Genomic DNA, 20497 nt, shown 5'->3' with positions numbered 1-20497 from the left:
TTAAACTGTGATTAATATATATACAGAAAGCAATCAAAGAACAATTCCTTTCCAATCGCCCAAGCTGTCAATCACACAGTGCGAGTTTATCTGGACACTTGCCAAAACTCGTTATGAAATCAGTGACGCTGTTACACATCACAACGAAGCTCTTACTGTACTTACCTCATGTTTGCATTGGTGAAAGCATTAATGAGAGTACAGAAACTGCATTGCAATGATAAGTTCTTCATTCACGCGATCAACAGGCTGTCATCTGCTCAATGCTCATCACTGCAATGTTTCATGTGATGGGAATAGATCTAAAAACTTCTCACTATTCGTTAATCCCGATAGCTGTAATAGTAAAAACGTATAATAGCTGTAATAGTAAAAGTTTTCGAGAGAGTTCCACATGTAATGCTAGATATTTCATATCCAAGCATGTCAGCCAATCACAGCAGTGGGCGTTTACACTGAAGACTCACAGCAGCCAATCACATCAGTGGGCGTTTACACTGAAGACTCACAGCAGCCAATCACAGCAGTGGGCGTTTACACTGAAGACTCACAGCAGCCAATCACAGAAGTGGGCGTTTACACTGAAGACTCACAGCAGCCAATCACAGCAGTGGGCGTTTACACTGAAGACACACTCACAGTTACACTCACAGCAGACACGCACCTTCAAACAGAGCATTCAAATCAGAGGCTAAAATCAGGCTAGGAAAAATGCCTTTTATTTCTAAATTATAACAACTTTTGATCTAAAAAACATACTAACATTATAAGGGCACCCCAGGAAACATTCTAAAATAATAAAATAATCCATGCAATGGGACCTTTAATATCAGAATATTAATTCATCCTCGGAAGAGATTTCATTCCCTCCTGCTTTCCATATCAACGACCCTAAAAAATAGAGGTCATCCTTTTATGAGATTCACTTCCACACCAAACTTTCATCATAGTGTAAAATGCATATAACAATATTCTTACCGTGAAGATGCTCTTCTTATTGATACATCTTTAAAAATGTTAAAATGTTAATGATTAATATTTTTTCCTTTTGATTAAAGCTTTAATATTTTAACCAGATTTCTAGGAAAGCACTTACCTGATGGTTCATTGTCCAGCATCTGCTTTCTGATTATGTAGATTTTCAATAGCAGAAAACAGATGGAGAAGAAAAGGCCAATCCCTGCTCCTATGACAGCATATTTTATTTCTGAAGCTCAGGGGAAGAAAACAAAATCTAATTAGAACGGTTTTCAGCGCTAAATGGGTTTTGCATGGTTTGAATTGTGAGTTTCTTTAGTCTTTTACCTGGTTCATCACTGGAAGAGTCCTGTCCATTTACACGTGTCACCAACAAGCAATCTGTAAGAGAGCAGTCGAGTTGATAATCCTTAAAGGGGTCATAGGATGCGATTTCTTGTTTTCCTTTTTCTTTAGTGTGTTATGTACTGTAGCTGCTTGTGCATAAGATCTACAGAGTTACAAAGCTCAAAGTGTCAAACCTAAAGAGATATTTTTTTGCAAAAGTTAAGCCTCAGGCACACCTTCCTAAAACGCTTCATTCAAACACACCTCCACAAATCTACGTCAGTGTGTGTGTGCAGAGTTTCATAACACCGCCCAAATGTACATGCAAAGAAAGAAGGCGTAACTTGTAAACTTCCCAGGGCTCCCTTGTAAAAGAGATTTGACTATCTCAATGGGACATCACCTGGTAAAATAAAGGATAAATAAAAAATAAAGTAACTGTTATTCTTGCTGTATTATTGTTGCCGCCGGCGCCGTTATGTCGTGGAGACGCTGTGTTTTGTGAACTTTGTTTGGCCTTCCATAACAGGACACAATTCGAAATGATTCACAGTTTCGAAGCCCTCGAAACACTGGTCAGTGTAAATGCAATGAAAACTCAGCCCAAACATGCATAAAAAGTTCAGTCTATTACATCGAATCAACAAATCATCAAATACCATTAAATATGAAGTGTCTGTATAACAGGCCTATGCGTTGTTTTATTAATTTGTAGGGCTTGTTTTTGTGTTTTATGGATAGTCAGGCCAATAAGAGACAATTAACTACTGCACTTACTTTTTTATTATACAAATGTGTCATTACAAATGTACAAGTTTATGAAACTGATCCGAGATCAGGTAAAAACTGCATAGACACTGTTTCATGGGTTCACTGAGATCATCGGCCCCTAGTGGCGAACCATTGAAATGTCAAAACATTTGGAAACAGTTGTGACGTAACGAATCCTCGTTTACTGAAATCACGTGACTTCGGCATCGGCAGTTTAATACGCTCACCGAACTACTGGTTTCGAATCAAAAGATACGCAAAGATTTTGAAGCTTCATGAAGCAGTGTTTTTCATTTTTCTTTAAGTAAAGTGTAAGCAAAAATACTGTAACAAGTGTTTCTTTTGCCACATAAGCCTGTTTTTAGCTTCATTATGTAAATCAGTGTCTCTTTACCAGCTGTTTGATCAGCTTCTTGGAAACACAATTAAGACGTGATGATCAAGAGGAAGTGAGATTAGATCTGTGATTGCGACATCACTTTCAACTTTAACACATTAGCTTACCACACTGAGACGTGCAAACCTTTCTCAAAAATGCAAAAGACAAACAAATGCAAATACTTAAACAGTCAACACATATTACAACATATCACATCTTTATAGAGTTTTATCAGATTTGTTTTTTTTGTAATGATACTTTGCATGCAGTCACACACTTGATGTTACTTGAATATGTGTTGACCTAGTTTATCTGTCACAAGTCAATTATTCATTTAATATTCTAGTTCAAAATGTGCGTCTGCGTCCAACACGCTCTTGACAATAAAAACAAGAATTCTAGCAACGCGACTTCCATAAACTGAATGATAATTCCTTACCGATGGTGAAGATAAAGCAGAAGGCTGAGAAGTATCTCGCATGTTCAGACATTCTTACGTCTTGTCATGTCTGGCTCTAACATTGGTTGTTTGCATTGGTTTTTCTGTTGTGCTGCTGTTGAAATTAAACCATTTCCTGTACATTTACCAAATGATTTCTAGATAAGGTGATGCTGATGATATGCATGCAGCTCTTCAGTGTTCTTTCCTTTAGGGGGTAATTGTTTTTTAAAAAGCAGTATCAAGATACAACAAATGTCCATTCTGAAAATGCTTGCTCTATAATTTCGAATCTCCATTAAGCATCATGTGTTAGTTAAAGAATCAGATCAGGTTCATCAGGCTAAAACCCTCCATTCAATATGTTGAGACTTTCATGCATTGCATGCGAGATCTATTGCACCAATTTGTTTTGCAACTAGAGGTTTTACCACGACACACGATTGGGGTCTGTACCTTTTTTTTTTTTTTAAATTCAAAGTGACAGAAAAGGCATTTATAATGTTAGAAAATAAATGCTGTTCCTTTCAACTTCCTGTATCACTGTTTCCACTAACATATTTAGCCGCACATCTGCTTTCAAGTTTGATAATAATCAATGTTTCTTTAGCAGCAAATCCGCATATTAAAATGATTTCTGAAATATCATGTGACACGGAAGACTGAACATATCACAGGTTTTAATTGTCTAGATGGATATTCGTGAGTACATGCTGAATGGACAGGCTTCCATCAACAGGTTCTTGTTACACAGTCAAAGGTCACGAACATCAAGTATTTTGCTGGCCAGAATGCAGACTCACTCTTCAGGGGTCCTGACTCGGTCAGCGGTGCATGTCTGAAAGACAAGCACTAACAGGTTGGCATAACAAACATGGCGGATTAATGGAGCATTCAGAAACCGCAAAACATGCCAGCTCGTTTGATCTTGTTTCGATAAACTGCCAGCAGAGACTGGCCTTACCATAGCAACTTATAATCATGGCCTTGGCCGTCCGTTCTCCCAGCTGCTCAAACTGGTGTCGGGTTCTCCCAGCTTTGTGTGGGCTACTGGGCTTCATTTGGGAAGATTCACATTTACACACCGAAACATTAAAATCGGCATCAAAAATGACATTAATATCATTGTATTAGGTTTTTACAATCAGAGTGACTAATTTGTGGTCTGAACAGTTGGGCTAAAACAAGCAGTGCTATATCTGTCAAAGTCAGCAACACTATTTTTAATGCATTAATTATGCCCGATAATGCACCTTATAATGCATCGTGTGATCTGATCTATTCATTGAACACACATTTAGAAAGTACAGTGCATTAAAACAGACGACCAATCTCAGATGCAATCTGCAAACATTATGTTACAATTATGTTTGAAAAGATGCATTAGGACGCAATATAAGATGCATTATGATAATGCATTACACAAAGTTAACAACAATTAATAAAAACTGTTAGAAATGAATTGCTCATTGTTAGTTGCGTTTAGAGAATGCATTAACAATGGGGCCTTTTTGTAAAGTGTTACAGCTTTAATCTTTTTATCATCTAATGGGGCTTAGCACTGGTATTAGCAATGTATTTAGTGCAGAGTTACTGCATAACTGCTATTCTTATCAACTCTGCCTTGCTATGTTTAAATTAGCAACATTTATTGTCAGTTGTTCCCTTGTCATTGCCTCAAAGTTATCTGTGTACAAAGAGCTCAACATAGTGCAAACTCTCTGCATGATGCTTTACCATGTTTAAATTCTAACAGGCTTATTCATTTAAGAGGATGAAAAAGGCAGTGACCATTGGCCATCTTAAAATGGGAATTTTGAATTGAATCGAGATCGAATTATGATCCTCTATTTAGATGTTTACTTCTGAGTGAAAATAACAAAATCACTTAAATATTGGTCTAAACTGTATTTACACTCCACAAATTTTGGTAAAAGGCCTTATAGAATTTGGTCGCAATTGGTTTATTGGTCGCAAACCTTATAGAAAAGATCAATAATAATAAAACAAGCTCATATTTTTATATTTTCTTATTTATTTTGACCTCCTAGGCATTATTATCAACATTTTCTGAAGCTTAAACATCTTCTCTTACTGACCATAATTGAAAATGAACACAAAATACATTTTCTGGAGGTGTTTATTTTGCACTCTGTGCTTAAAAGAGTAAAGCTGTGCCTTTCAATAGAACTTCAAAATTCCTCTTCTTGTCTCGCCAAACAAACACACTTGTGAATTTCCATAAATACTTACAGGCTGGTGTCGGTCCAGTAGCACGAGGTAAACTGTGTGCATGAAACACCTCCCAAAATGCTTATCATAATCTCTTAAACCATAACAACAAGAGTTCTTTGTCTGCTCTATTTATGTCTATTTATAGTGTGAGAAAAGCTATTACTCTTTTGGTAATAGTAAACACCATTTTTCTTAAGAGATGACACTTCTTTTCTCTATCTTACATCTTGATTTTTTAAATGTTGTTTTAGAGCAACAAACCACACAAAACAAATAAAACCAGGATAATTATGTTATATTTTAAGTGTGAGAATGACCGCTTGTGTTTGACAGTTTTATAATGGATGAATGACAGTATATTGAAGTGGTTTAGTGGTAAACTTCATAGCTAAACAATGTTAGACACGACTGTACAATACACTGCCATTGCTTAACATTGTCAGATGGGTATTTGTACATGCTTAGATCTGTGAATCACATGTGTCATGAACCCTAATGATTGCATCTCAGAACTGGCATGATTTGTTTTCATCACAAGGACATTTGTTGACATCTTGAGACTCCAGATATTCCTCGCCTGCATTTGTGGCAGTGAACACAAGTGTCATATTAATTGGGTCTGTTGCAATGAGTCAGTGTTGCAACTGACTTGCTTTGTGAGCTGTATGTTCTAAGAAATGTTTATCTTATAATTAATATTGATCCATGGAAACAATTCCCTTGTTTTTTAAGGCTAATACATGTTTAAATTGCATGATAAACTAAACATTTCATGGCCTAGATACACTACTATTGAATAATACATTTTTTAAAATACTTTTATCCAGCAAGGATGCACTAAATCGATCAAAAGGGACAGTAAAGACATTTATAATGTTACAAAAGATTTATATTTCAAATAAATGTTTTTTTTATTTATTTTTTATTTTCTATTAATCAAATAATCCCTATAATAAAATAACAGTTTCCAGAAATGTTTCTTGAGCAGCAAATCATCATATTAGAATGATTTCGGATCACGTGACACTGAAGACTGGAGTAAATTCAGCTTTGACATCACAGGAATAAATTACATTTTAAAGGGGTGGTATAATGCCCTTTTCACAAGATGTAAAATAAGTCTCTGATGTCCCCAGAGTGTGTATGTGAAGTTTTAGCTCAAAATACCCCACAGATATTTTTATATAGCATGTTAAAATTGTCACTTTTTGAGAGTGAGCAAAAACGCACTGTTTTGTGTCTGTCCCTTTAAATGCAAATGAGCTGCTGCTCCCGGCACAGGGGGCGGAGCTTCAACAGCTCATGTGTGTTTGTGTGTTAGCAGCTCCGATTACCTCACACACACATACAGAACATTTCAAAAACTCTTAGCCTTTTATGTTCAAACCGAAGTCAGATAGATGTAGAGACTCAAGAAGAAGTGAAAACATGTAGACAACATTTCTGAATGGTTAGTTGATGAATTTATGAAGCTGATGTGTAGTTATCTTCGAGTCATTGATTAGCATATTCTGTCTTGATGATCTATAAATCGTGTTCAGGGGACGGGGTTTATGTAAATTTTAGGGTTGGTGATGTCACTAACCCGGGAGGAATGTGGTGTAGTCTCTACCAGCCGCTTGTTGTAGTCCTTAAAAAGAGATTTCTTTAAAAGCAAATATCTCCCTTTGCTTTGAACTTTGAGTGTTGTAACTTTGCAAATGTTGTTTATGTTCAAACAGCAACATTACACACTAACTACAGTTAAAAAGTGAAATCATATTCAACCACCCCTTTTAAAGGTATTACAATATAAAACATTTACTTTAATAATAATGTTACAATGTTACTGTTTTTACTGTATTATTTGATCTAATAAATGCAACCTTGGTGAGTAAAAGAGACTTTACAAAAAACATTTAAAAATCGCACTGACCCCAAACTTTTTAACTGAAGTGTACATTTATTTTTAACGGTAGTGCACATTCTATTTATACTTCACTCTAAAATCCTTATAAATGTGTCTATTTGACCCGTGTGTTACATTTTAGATCTTCTGAAGTCTTATGATAGGTGGGGAACAGACTAAAATTTAAGTCCATCTCTTAAAATCTTGCTAAATAGCAGAGGTCACCATTCATTTTCATTGTACGGAACACAAAAAAAAGACAATCTTTTTTGTTTTGTTTTTGGGTGAACTATTTCTTTAATTATTCCATAACAAGGCTACGGTTATTACATTTATATAAATTCTTCCTGTAGAATCCAGCATGGCAGTCAATAACAGTAAGATGAACCTCAGGCTAGCAGTCATTCTGTGGGCAGCGAGTGCATGTCGAGGCCAGCGCTTCAGACATGCTAGTATTTATTGGCTGCCATGATGGCCAAGCATTCTCCAGTCCCATGCAGTGAATGATAGCCGGCCCATGTGTGGATGTCCATCACCTCAAATAGACCACGCTACTCTCTGGACTCCCCCTACAGCGAAAGAGTCCAGTTTTCCTATTATAGCCTTGCCTGCTTGCTCTGGTATAAGAGGTTGAGTGGACATGAGAGCCTTTTGGGAACGGTGAGACCGGGTTGCTAAGGATAGAGACTCGTCTGCCCTCTCTTTGTGACCTTCCTCCCCTTGAGGTTCACATTAGCAGATGGTAAAAGGGAAATGCAGTATACAGTTTTCTGACTGCTGACTGCTGAAATATTATTAGGATGGGACTTTCTCCATACAACCACATGAATCGTTTGTGGACAAAACACATGCGTGTTGTGATACCTGTATATTTTCATACAATTGAACACTTGCATCTCGTTGAATGCGTATTTACTTTCATTTAAACATAGGCAGATAGCAAAAACAAATAAGATCTGAACATGATAAAAATTAATGGTAACACTTTTTACAATAAGGTTCCATTTGTTAACCTCATGTTAATTACAGTACATTAGTTGAACTAACAAGGAAAACAAATATAAAGCTTTTATTAATTTTTTTAGAAAATGCCGATTTCAGCATTGAATAATACATTAAATCATACATCAAAAGTTGCATCTGTTAATATTATTTATTGGACCTGAGCTTACATGAACCAATGAACAGTTGTATTTTTATTTACTAATGTTAATTTACCTCGTAAAAGAGTATCTTTTTCCAAATAATGAAAATATTCTATCAAAATCCAAACAGATTCATGATTCACTGACAATGTTCTGTTGACTGCAGCAACCAGATCACTGATTCAGATCATGATTCATGAATGATTCATACTGCATAACTGCAGTTGTTTTGTCCTCTGTCGCTTTAAATGCTTGAGCTCTTTAAAGTCTGGTGGATTCTGATTGGTTGTCAATGCTTTTATCATTTATCAGCTGGAATAAAATTGCTTCAAAATTGTGCTTGTTGTGTGGGCTTCCCATATTCTCATCGAATTATATTAATACAATATGTTTATAGTTATCATTACAGTTACTGGCCTTTACTGTTAAAACTTTGAAAAGCACTATCAATATTCTTGAGAGTCTGGCCTGGTTCAGTGGAGAATCAGGCGTGTGACAGATAAGCTGAGATATGAAAGGTGTGCCAGAAAGAAAGACAGGCGATTACTGTATGAAATACAGGCTGCCTCAAATAGAGACACTTAAATAACTCTCTATGACACTCTCTGTAGGTGTGAAGCGCACAAATAAATATATTTACATAATGAAGCATTAAAACAGAGCCTAAGCAAATATGTTTTCCTCTTTCAGTCTGAGCGGGGAGGCAGAAGTACTAGAAAGACACAAGCTGAACAACTGTGGGAAGTCTGTCATGGTAATCAGACTCCATTAGACACTCATCCCACACTTTGAGTTTGGTGACACTGCTGTGGGGTGATGCAAGGTGCTATATTTACCTCCCCTTGTTTGTGTGAAAAACGACTCCTCATCCCAGCCACCATACAACAACATCCCATGTGTCCAGAGCTGCTGTGTTAATGTGAAATCTTGTTGTCTCTGTAGGATCGGAGAGGTATAGACGGCTTAGGTCTTCAAGCTACCGGTACCAAAATAGCAGATGACCATTTCTATTTCATCTGTCGCCCACTCGACACCAAACAGTCGCTCAGATATTTGCGCTCACTAACTTCTTCCTGTGTTACAGCTCTGGCCTTGCCGGCAACTATTTCGGTAGGGTGTGTTCGCTACGTTCTTCCTCGGCCTCCTTCAAGTGCTTTCTGAAACATGGATATCTACCATGAGCTTCAGGTTGTGTTCAGTGAAGAGCATTTTCATAGTCTTCTTTTACGGAGTAACAGAGAAGTCTGATTTCACTTGGTGGCTTGAGTGAAATTTACCTTTAAGGATTTGTCCAAGGACGAAATACAGAAACTGAAAAAACAAAAAAGGTAAGGAATAAACTTAAACAGGCCATTACTCTGTTACCATCAAATTAATGAAGTTTAACACATGTGCTTACATTCCTGACAGGAGCTCTGTTTGAAATTTTCTTAAGGTAAATTATATTTTCCTTTCAATAATAAAAAAGGCTAAGATCTGTTGAGCTCAGCTGCTCTTTTACGTTTTCATAATTTTATGATAGACAGTCTGTTATTTTGAAGAACTTTCCTTGAGGTTAGTCAGGGCGTTATCACTGTACTGTAGATCTTCTTTCACATAAATAAAGTAACAGATGTGGGGAAATTACCATGACTGCAAGTTGATACAGAATTATGTGCGGTGGAAAAATGTTGCGCTGTCCAAAACTTCCTGGCCACTAAGTGCACGCCTTTAAATGCACATAAATATATCTCGAGATTTGTCCTTGCATGGTTAGCTCTCGAGCTTTCTGAGATGACATTCCAAGAGATACACAGAAATGGTTAATAATGCTATATTGTAGTCTCTTTTAAGACACATTCCCACACCATGACAGATATAAGCTGTGATGAGTGCTGGCTAATGGATTCAGGTCAGGATAAATATGGGTTAATGAGTTATACCAGGATCAACCACACAGTACAGCAGCTGCAAAGAAACGACTGCATGATGACTAATTTGTGTCTGCAGATAATGCATACAATGTTAAAAATTAGATCTGTTGAACAGGGCACGCTGAAAAATCTTCTGCATAGTTTGAAAATCCATTTGTTTTAATAAACGATTGCCAATGGTTGTGCAGGTGGCCTGTGTATGTGAAAGGGCAGAGAGACATCTGCCTTCTTCTAAAAATAGTTGGTGTTTGGCATGCTGTATCTTTCTTTACTGTACATAGTCACATGCTAGATTAGCAACCACATCATTTCAAAACATTTATTTTTTAAATATGATTTTTGACTGTTGTTGCAAAAACTGATATATTTTCTATTTCTTTTTTTTCATTGCAAGATTCTCACAATGTAATCTCCAATATCTGGTGATGACAATGCAAGAAGTGTCAAGCCAGGTCAATTCTGCATCAGACTGAAGGAACTGGGCAAACGTATTCATCATGAGCAACCAGGAGAAGCGTCACAGGACAAGCATGCAGCACCTCCGCTATCTCGATAGCTTTATGAATGAAATAGACCGTGAGGTCATGAGCCTGACGGATCGAGCTTTCAAGAGTTTGTGCATTGGAGATGAAGCAATATACAATGACTCCGAGTTTTCGCCCTCTCCAGTCAGCTGCCACAAGCCAGTGGTGGAGGGTGTCTCAAAAAAGACTCAGGAGAGCTCATTTTCTGCTGTCAAAAAACTTAATTCTCACCCCCTTAATGGAGCGAATGATTTATTGAGTAGATCAAATAAGTCATCCAAAGACTCTGCACTTTTTGCTGTATTTTCAGCCAGAAAGAATGGTGAGAGCACCAAGATGACAAATGGTGATTCATGGGACAAATCTGCTCTTCTCAGCATCCAAAGAGAGCTCTCTGAGTTTTCTTCAGATTACCAGAGTTTAGCAGCGGAACATCTTTCCCAAGCCAAGAATCACCTAAAACCGGATGAAAAAGGATCCGCCAAAAAATCAAGCAAGGATGCATCGGTTCCCTCGGGAAAATCCTCTAAGAGTAAACACAGCAAAAACAACAAACTGAGAAAACTGAATTCCATAAACTTTTTCCTCCACAGTGAATTCAGCCCGTTCTTGTCATGGAGGGATTTTAATAAATTCCCCATTGGTCAGGAGCACATATCGGAGATTATGTTAAGCAATAGGCCACCTGAATGGTATGATTCACCTCTTTACAAAGAATTAACCGCAGCACATGGACACTTTAAATTAAGTTTTTCCCCATCAGAAGAAAACAAAGTCGAAAAGTGTCCTATACAAAGTGAGACTCATTTGCTTAAACCACAGGTTGCGTCTGTACAATCTTCAGCACCTAGTGTAGCCCCAAAGCCAGAGAAAGAGTCCAAGCACATCCAGCACAATATTCCTACAAAGGACCCTCCTCTTGCCTCTGAACAGAGATGTAATTCAGAAAGGGCAGAACCTTGCGTTCCCTGGAGAAAAAGCAGAAGTAGAGCAAAAAGTGCTGCTCCTGTGGGACATTCCATCAACTCACCAGTCTGTGAGAGGACAAGCGCTGGAGAAAGGAGAGCACAGACATTTAAAAACGAAGTGAAGACAATAGAGGACCAGACCTCCGCTAGTTCAACTCCTTTCAGTATTTCACAGCTGTTGACACCAGTGATACCCTCCAGACATGGGACAGGAACTTCAGACATACTGCAAACTGTGCTCTCACCCACTGCCCTGGATGTCCCACTACTCCCGGAGAGAGACGTGCATCCGTCGCCTGAGATTAGGAGAGAGGGGTACAAATCCATAGCATCAAGCTTGTTGTTCAATCTCAAAGACAATAGAAAACGGGTTAAGACAATGTACAGTCCACCTAAGTTTAAAGGTCTGGATGTGGCAAATCAAAGCAAAGAGTCTCCCCTGCCTGAAGTGTCAAAAGATGGCCTTGAAATACAACAGATTTCAGGAGATACAACTATTTCACCCGCTCGTCACAAAGCCATCATCTCTCAGATGAGTCCCTTGCTGGAAACTGGAGACACTCAAACTTGCTCTCCTGCAAATGGCGGGGTGCCAGATGACTATTTGGCATTGAGTCTTCTTCAATCTGGAAAATTAAAATCAGACAGGAGCCCTGCAGCTAACAAGGCAACTTACCCCTCATTACAACTTTACAGAAAAACTACTCCTGAGGAGATTAATATTAGAGCAAATGCTCAAACTGTGGTTGAAACAAGTTCACAGGTTTTCACAGACAAAGCAAGCAAAGATCATAACACAGAGCGTAGTTATCCAAGTAAATTGTTTAAAGGTGCAGAGTTGCAAAGCAAAAATAATCCCTTAGAGTCAACGCTAAATGCCCCTAAACCCACTGTAGGTTTAAATAGCAAAAGATCTCTTGAAAAAAAATCTGGTAAAAGTCCAAGTGTAAGTTTACCAAACCTGGAAGAGCAAGTCATTAGTGATGGTACAAATCAAATTAAGGATAGGTTGAAAACTAGAGGAATAGTCGGTGAACAGAAAAGCCCTGTTAAAGAGAAGGAACCACACATAAAGGAGACAGGAGCAAAGCATGTCTTTTCTGCACGACAGAACAACTACATTAAAAGCCAGAGATTTGTAAGTTCAGATAATGATAATGATAGTTCTAATGCAGAAAAAGGGACTATAAAGGATAAAAATGAAAATGACAAGTGGTCAAGGCATTCCAAAAATACAAAAACAAAAGAGAAAAGACAAGAGGAGCATATTGCAAACATACATAAAGATAAAGTAATGGATGGACCACCATTGAAAGAAGGGGTTCATGTAAGAGGAGAGGCTAACACAGCTAAAGAGCTAATGATGACATCAAAGAGTGGTTTGGAAACTCAAAGAGAGCAAAAGGGTAACTCTGAAACGATGAAAAGAAACATTTCTGAAAAGAGAACACTATTTGCATCTATGGAACAGGTGCCTAATAAGACAAATGCACCATTAAAGAGGGAGAATGTTGTCATCGATAAGTACGACCTGGCCAAAATGGCTTTAGAGGAAGTAATTGCTGAACGAGAGCAAAGAAAGTTGAAAAGTAAGGCTGTCTCCAATGCAGGAGGTTCACTCATTGATATAAAAAGAGTTGATTGTGAAAAACCTCAAGGTGGTGAGTTACCCACCAGTGGAGAGGACCAACAGTCTAGTATGTTCATGCTGAATGAGAGGGAGAAAAGTGCAAAGGATGGCAAAGGTCAGAATACTGTATCTGCTTTTAAAACAAATTGGCAGACTGGTCAAACGAGGTCAGAAGACATAGCCAAACATGGTGAAAGTCATGTGGCTGAGGTAAAATTAGCCAGGCCCTGTAAGCAGGAAGCATCTATTGGGCAGTGCCAGCATGCAGGACCTATAAAATATAATGAAAGGGACAGATTGTGCCTAGAAAATCAAGAAAGCAAAACAGATAATGTCAGCAAGGATGATAAATTATGCCAAAAGAAAGAGTTGATGAATAAAAATACATGCACAAAAACAGGTGATAATTTGAAAAGTAGCAATCTTAGCAGTGTGGGACAGTGTGAGGAAGAGTCGGGCGTTAGTTCCTTTAAACCTGAGATACTCCCAAGAAGAAGGAGAAGTAATTCTCATAGTAATAACAGAGTAGGTGAAAAGATAGAAAGTAATTCTGACTTTAAAAGAGAAGGTGACGCTACAGTCAAAACTGAGGACATGGAAAGTAGGGAAGTTGACAAAGTTCAGTCAAGTCGATCAAAGAATCGAGGCCCCACAAGAGGAAATGTATTGTCTCTGAAAGAGAAATATGACAAAGAAAGTAAGGTGAACCTCAAGGATGCTCAGAAAGGTCAGCCTGTTGAAGATACAAGCTGCGAAAAGTCTATGGAAGAGGGACCCAAAGAAAAGGCTCCAAAAGACAAAATGAAACATAAATTTGTTCCACCAAAACTCACAGTCAGTGATCCTGAAAGTGGGACTTATTCTATTATCTACAAGGAGATGGATTCAGAGAGTGAACGAAAGTCTAACAGCTCCTCGAAAGAAACAGAAAGAGGTGAGGAGCATTCGAGTACAAAAAGGAAACACAGTGTCACCCAAGACTTCCAAAAAGCTATACGTGATCTCACAAACAACATCAATGAAGAAATGCAAGACAACAAGGCAAAAACAAACGAGAAGGAAGAGGGTTCTGAAGGTCAGAAGCAGAACAAATCCAAAGGCCCTAGTAAAAGCTATGTGAAAGACTTCTTCAGTGGACGTCTGTTTGGACTTTCAAGCTCAGAAAAGGGAAAAACTGTAGATGAACATGAGGAACTTTCTGAAACACTGTCATCAGAGTCTTCTAAAACCGATAAAACCAGAAAGGACAGCATCACAGTACATGATATCCTTGGGCAATCTCACACTATATCCTCATCAACTGGTAAACAAACACATCACAGCAGTCGATCTTCAAACTCAAGTGAGCTCTCTCTATTTCATGAATCAGAACAGGGGGCAAAGTCACAACCTGAAGAGCTCTTAAGTAAAGCAGAGGTCTGCTACATGAAAGAAAGAGTTGATGGAAAGGAGAAGGAGAATTCACAGAAACCAACAATAGATTCCTGCTCTTTAAGCAACCATGAAAGTGAGTCTGATGTTTCTCAACCGAGTGATGTGGGCAAAGGCGGGTGGGTGCACAGCTTGATTGAGTCAGCTAGAAGCTTAACACAAACATCACACAGTCACAATTCCTCCAAGGATCAAGTAGAAATAGATCAACAGCTTTCTCAGAAGGGCCACTTGAATGGATCTGAGAAAGATGAGGAAGGTCTGGACCTCTGCAAGGACTGTGTCCATTCTCCAGCTGCATCAGTCAAGAGCCCTAAAACAAACCAACCAGCAATGCATTTATTGTCCCTTCCAGTAAATCACCTGGTCACAGGCAGAAAGCTATCAGTTGGAAGTGGCTCTGTGTCTGAGGAGGAGGAGCAGCACTCTGCTGTGAGCACTTTATCTGAGGGCCTGGAAAGCTATGAAACATGTGGAGGGGATGCCATGGAGGAAAACAGCTCTAGCATTGCACCAGCAGAGGATGAGGAGGGATCCAAGGCACCCAGCGAGAGATCTGCGTCAGTCTGCAGCGGAAATGACAGTAATGGTCAGAACAAGCCACCTGTTGTGCCTCCAAAAACTGAAAAGGCTCTGCGCCGAGCCATGAAGCTCACCACACGTAGGATACAAAAGGCTGAAGCTAAAAGCAAACCTGAGCGTAAAGGCAGAAGCAGTGACAAAAGTGTCAGTCACAAGGCTGAGAGGAGACACCACAGCACTGACAAATTACTTGACAGATCAGAACACAGATCGCTCAGCATTGACCTAATCAGCGGTAAACACAGCGAACATCTCAATGACACAACGGAGCCCAAAACTCAAAGAAGCGAGAAGCATGCTAGACACCACAGTGGTCAAAAGAGTCAAAACATAGAAGAGAATGAACCTAGTAAAAAACTGCAACATGCATCCAAAGACAAAAAAAGACAAACCAGTGACTCAAAGGGCCACCGCACTGAGAAACAACAAGATGGCACATCAAACCAAGGGGATCATTTGGAGAACGGCAATATAAGTAATGACAGTGATCGATTAAGTCGAAGCAATGAAAAACACTTGCCCAAGAAACTGGAACGTAGGACTCAAAGTCTGGATAGATTTCTAAGGGAAAAACATGAAAACATGTCAAGTCGCACTGGTGGTGAAGTTAAATCTAATTTTTTAATAGAAGGATCACAGTATTCTAATCCAAAGGCATTACCTTTGCGCCACAACAGCATTGATCACACTTATGCACCAACCACTAATCTTGGAACACAGTCCTTCCCGATCACCCAGAGAAAGCTTTTACAGGACCCTGACTCTGGACAGTACTTTCTGGTGGATATCCCTGTACAGGTCAAAACGAAAACTTTCTTTGACCCAGAAACTAAAAGTTACGTGCAACTGCCAGTACATTCTCCCGAGGCTCCACCAATGGAGGTTATGAACACACCACCACTTATGCTGTATCATGGCTTTGCTCCAGTGCCTGTATCATCACAGAAGTCTGTTGTCAGGACTGCAGGATCTATGATTCCTCCGGATGAGCTGGAAGACTTTGAACCTAGCACGAAACAGGAGGACTTTTATCAGATAAATAATGAAGAAGTAAATCCTTACATTGAGTCAGTGTATATATCACAAGAACACACCCCTGAAGAGGAAATTGACAGTGTGAGATGACAACATCAGTGGATGGTCCAGAGATTGAACGTGACTGAAATCAGGGATTTGTTTTGTTTGTAGACTAATGCAGTTTTCACTGTTTCCAACTTGCAGTCTGGTGTGATATGGAAAAAAAGTTTTTGTAGTATGTATGCCGTTCTTTGTTTATAGTACACAAGTCGTGGATTGTACATGTTTATTTCTTCTTAAAGTATGGCAAATACCTAGTTCTCCTGCTGTTAAAAGCACTTGTCTATTTGTAACAGGAGGTTGAGATTTGGATTTGCGCCTTATTGAAAGTAGTGTTGCTTTCACAAAAATATTTAACAGATTATTTTGATACATCTTGCATTTGAGGTTTGAAAATACATTAGTCCACAGTATTTTTCACAGCCGAAAAGTATTGTAAAAATTAAGAAATTAACATAGTTAATGTGTTTTATATGCTTAAAATGGTATATTTGACAAATGCTGATTGCATCACTTTTCAGGGTGCATTTTGGAATGAATCCATTTAAATGGATTGTTGCTTCAGAAAATAACCATTCCAATAAAAGCATCATCAATGAGCAATTGTTTAATGATCTAATTTTGATTATCTTGCTATTTTATCCAAAGACGGTTTATAGTTTAGACTTGCAGTATAAAGTCTATATCCCTCACTGCAGATTATTCTGATAGACTTAGATAGGAAGAGATCATCTGATTGACACTGTGACACAGTGACCAACCATGACCACATGCTGTTTAATCCCACCAGGTTATCTGAAATAGACTGCACCACCACAACAACCCAGCATTGGAAAATGATTTCAAATAATGGTGGAAAAAACATTGAAAAATACCAGCATTTTTCTCCATTCAAAAGTCGTCATTGCTGATTATTTTTCTGCCACCACCAAGTGGTGAATAGGAGGTCTGCGAGTCTCTTATCACCTGCTAAACCTGCTGTAAAATTGGGTTGCAACATTATGTGGTATTTGTCACGACACACATCATTGGCTGAGAAAATAAAGGAACTCAACGTGACTCATCTGGGTCAGGCTTGTCTGACAATATGCACGTATTTCTCAGGATGACCAACTATTCCAATGTAAGTACTGGCAGCACAAACTTTAAGCTTACTATGTAACAAGCTTAATAGAGTTGAGCTTCAAGTATGACGTTTCTAAGTCTGAAAGGTCATTTTTCAATCACAGTAGTTTGCTCATAATGATAGAGGTAGATCTGTTTCACACTTATAAAAGACATTATTGTATTGCTTGCATTTAATATCTTTAATTTGGTTTAGACTTACAAATACCCATACAAATATCAACTAAAAATAATGCTATCTAAATGTACATTTGATTGAAGTGTGGCACAGTACACGTCAACATAAGTTTACATCTTGCCGTTTCGTATTTTAATGGCAGCCACAACTGCCCGCAACCATGTCGTTATACTGTTTTAGAACGACATTTTCCTCATCATCGAAGTACAGGAGGCTGATGGGGTGAAGCACATCAGGAACACAGCACGGTTTTCCCGCCTCCTTTGATAGTTTCAGCGCGTTCATGATGGATCTCACGGTAGCGTGATTCGTAGCCCGTAGACCTTCGCCCAGCGGAAACGGACACGAGCCCATGCAACTGTATGCATTATAACCTCTGGGAGATATTATCCACCCTGACCAGCCAATCTTAGTGAAGTCTACGTAGAGGTTTGTTCTCTGGCATGTGGAAGTTAAGGCACGCACGCTCCTGCGCTTCCGCATTGTTGACTTCACTAAACTTTCAGTAGGCTCCAGGAATTTAAGGGATGTGTTGATATTTTGTCCTAAAAGAGAGTCAACAATGACATCAGAACTTTCTCACACACATGATACGCACTCTTCATTATGCATTATATTTAGTTATCAATATGAGTCTTTCTTCAACTTTAGGTCCTTTTATGTCCCTGAGGTTGATTTTTCTCTAAACAGATTTCAACTTTTTTATTTTTGTTATACGAATGTCTCATAAAAAAATCAAAAAAAAATCTGGAAACTTTTACCAGGACTTCATCAATAATTGTTCTACTTTTAAAATGCCTCTTATTGTATTGTTTTACCCTTGTCACAGACCCAGACTTTCAGTCTTAAAATATGAACATTTCCACCCATTTCCTATGCTATTTGAGATGTGATGGAAATGCCATTGTGGCTCGTTGTATATCCATAAATAAATAAGTGCGAAAAGTGTTTTAAGAAAGTTTATTTTCTGAAAGACCACAGGGCCAAAAGTACCCATAGTCTAGAAAACACCCATATATTATACGTGTGTCTGGAGAATTTCAGTATGTTTTATGGCTTAATTACCTGTGTAGAAAGGTGGGTGTTGGTAGTGCTTTCGTCCGTCATCTGAATATATAACCAAATACGCATTTGTCTCATCTGACTGCCTATCCATCTGAATGCGGGACTCAAACCAGTTCCCTGAAGGTAAAGCAGTCACGACCAGGATACCATTATTTGTACCGCTGTGAAGAATCCATTTGCTCACCTGTTAAAAATGTAGGAGTTATTTTTTGCAACAGCAGCACAAACAAAATGATTACAATTTGTTTTCCTCTTCATAAAAAAATATATATATATTTTTTTACCATTTGTGTGATGTTGAATACCTCCCATCCTTTGGTGTAGACAGGTAATAACCTTGAGCTGATCAAATTCCCTCGCCAAGGTTTGGGTCTGCTGTCCAGCACTTCATACAGGTCGATCTAAAACAGAGTTTTCTGGTTGAGTTTTCTGTAAGACAAGGCTACTTGTGACGAACATTAACAGCCTTGAACGTTTCAGCTAACAGGGAACGTTCTTAGAACGTTCCAGCAAGGTTCTCTCAAAGTAATGAACAAACATTCTTAATGTAACGTTAATAGAACATTTGTTCAAAGTTATCAGGTCTTTCGTAATGTTCTCAAAATGTTAGCACAAAATATATTTATATATTATTCAAGGAAAGTTTTTTTTTTTTCTGAAACCGTTGGATGTTCGTCTAATGTTTTTTAAATGTCAATACTTGTTTTAGATCTTTCAAATAACTTTCAAAACAAGTATGTTTGTAAAATTCTAAAATGGAATATTCTCTTAACATTCATTAAGCCTATATAATAATAGCCTAAATAAAAACGTTTTAAAAACTGGACGTTTTGAACTTTGAGAGAACATTCAAGAAATAACGTTTTCATAATTAATGGGAACGTTAGTAAAACGTTCTTAGGATGTATCTTGTTATCTGGGCTACTGGCGTTTCTTTTAAAATGATCTTTTGCCTATACTGTATAATCCGCTGCATACTTAAATCGACTTTTAAAGTAGGCTACTTAAATGCCCAACTTACTTGGTAAAAATGATGACGTCCCATAAAAGGCTGTTTATGGCGAAACCATCGGAATTCTGCTTTGATCACGCGCTCGTCCTGTCCGAATGATGTCAGATTAAAGAAGTGATATGAGCCGCTGGACTGTCCTAGATTAGAAAAATAAAATCTCCGCATTAGCATCTAAAACATCCAGTGTAACATCAGGCATTTCACCATTTACATGTACGCACCTTCGAAACTTCTAACAATATTTCCTTCCAGAACTTTCGAGTTTTTCAGCGTTCCGTTCGAGTCCGCAACGGCATCATATAACTCCATCATGAACTCAGGTGCCTTCCTATTGGTCGGAACATTGCGTGTCAAATCTTTCATCTGGAATATTTCATTCCAGATGCGCATCTTAATTGCGACTGTTATCTTTTGCACATCTGTTGAGGTGGAAATGACATCGGATGACACAAAAGCAAAAATCCCAAAGAGATAAATGTTCAGTAACTTCATTTCTGACCGTGCAGATCTTAATTTGACCAATGCAACAACCCGAATATCCTCTTCTAGTATGAATTTGCACCTATACTGCAGATGGACTGGTGTGACAGTGCATCCAAACCAACTATAAATTTACATCTCAGTTTACACAAGGGTTTGTTTGCTCACCTGCACAGATAAGAGTGAACAGACAGCCTTTCAGGTCAAACATCATGACTAAAGTTAAGTAAACTGTCTGCCTCATATTAATAAATCAGATACATACACCATTAAGGCTGCCTTTTCTCTTACACATACCTTTCATAAAAAAATGTGCCTTCTTTGCAATTTTAGGTCTAGCATAGACAATT

General features: G+C 38.3%; 2 protein-coding genes and 1 long non-coding RNA gene across 3 annotated transcripts; 1 reads left to right on the top strand and 2 right to left on the bottom strand.

The window, feature by feature from the left end:
* Window positions 1-3675: 3675 nt before the first annotated feature.
* LOC307146909 lies at window positions 3676-5221 on the bottom strand. Its single transcript, XR_013819185.1, has 3 exons — window positions 5148-5221; window positions 3859-3949; window positions 3676-3732 (listed from the first exon to the last, which is right to left on the bottom strand). It is a non-coding gene; the product is annotated as an uncharacterized lncRNA (long non-coding RNA).
* Window positions 5222-8804: 3583 nt separating this feature from the next.
* On the top strand, window positions 8805-17343 carry LOC307146907 (uncharacterized protein). Its single transcript, XM_079851246.1, has 3 exons — window positions 8805-9144; window positions 9247-9490; window positions 10470-17343. The coding sequence occupies exon 3, from the start codon at window positions 10573-10575 to the stop codon at window positions 16333-16335; it is 5763 nt and encodes a 1920-aa protein (XP_079707372.1). The 5' UTR covers window positions 8805-9144; window positions 9247-9490; window positions 10470-10572; the 3' UTR covers window positions 16336-17343.
* A 229-nt stretch (window positions 17344-17572) lies between these two features.
* LOC307146906 (bone morphogenetic protein 2-B) lies at window positions 17573-20213 on the bottom strand. Its single transcript, XM_079851245.1, has 5 exons — window positions 19889-20213; window positions 19677-19804; window positions 18940-19056; window positions 18656-18839; window positions 17573-18135 (listed from the first exon to the last, which is right to left on the bottom strand). Exons 1-5 carry the CDS (start codon window positions 20157-20159, stop codon window positions 17723-17725), a joined length of 1113 nt encoding a protein of 370 aa, XP_079707371.1. The 5' UTR covers window positions 20160-20213; the 3' UTR covers window positions 17573-17722.
* Between the last annotated feature and the right edge of the window lie 284 nt (window positions 20214-20497).

This window comes from Squalius cephalus (genome assembly GCF_949319135.1).
Source record: "Squalius cephalus genome assembly, chromosome: 19".
Lineage (NCBI taxonomy): Eukaryota > Metazoa > Chordata > Actinopteri > Cypriniformes > Leuciscidae > Squalius > Squalius cephalus.
The sequence above is the reverse complement of the archived record's forward strand: the minus strand, read 5'-3'. Positions and strand labels throughout refer to the sequence as shown.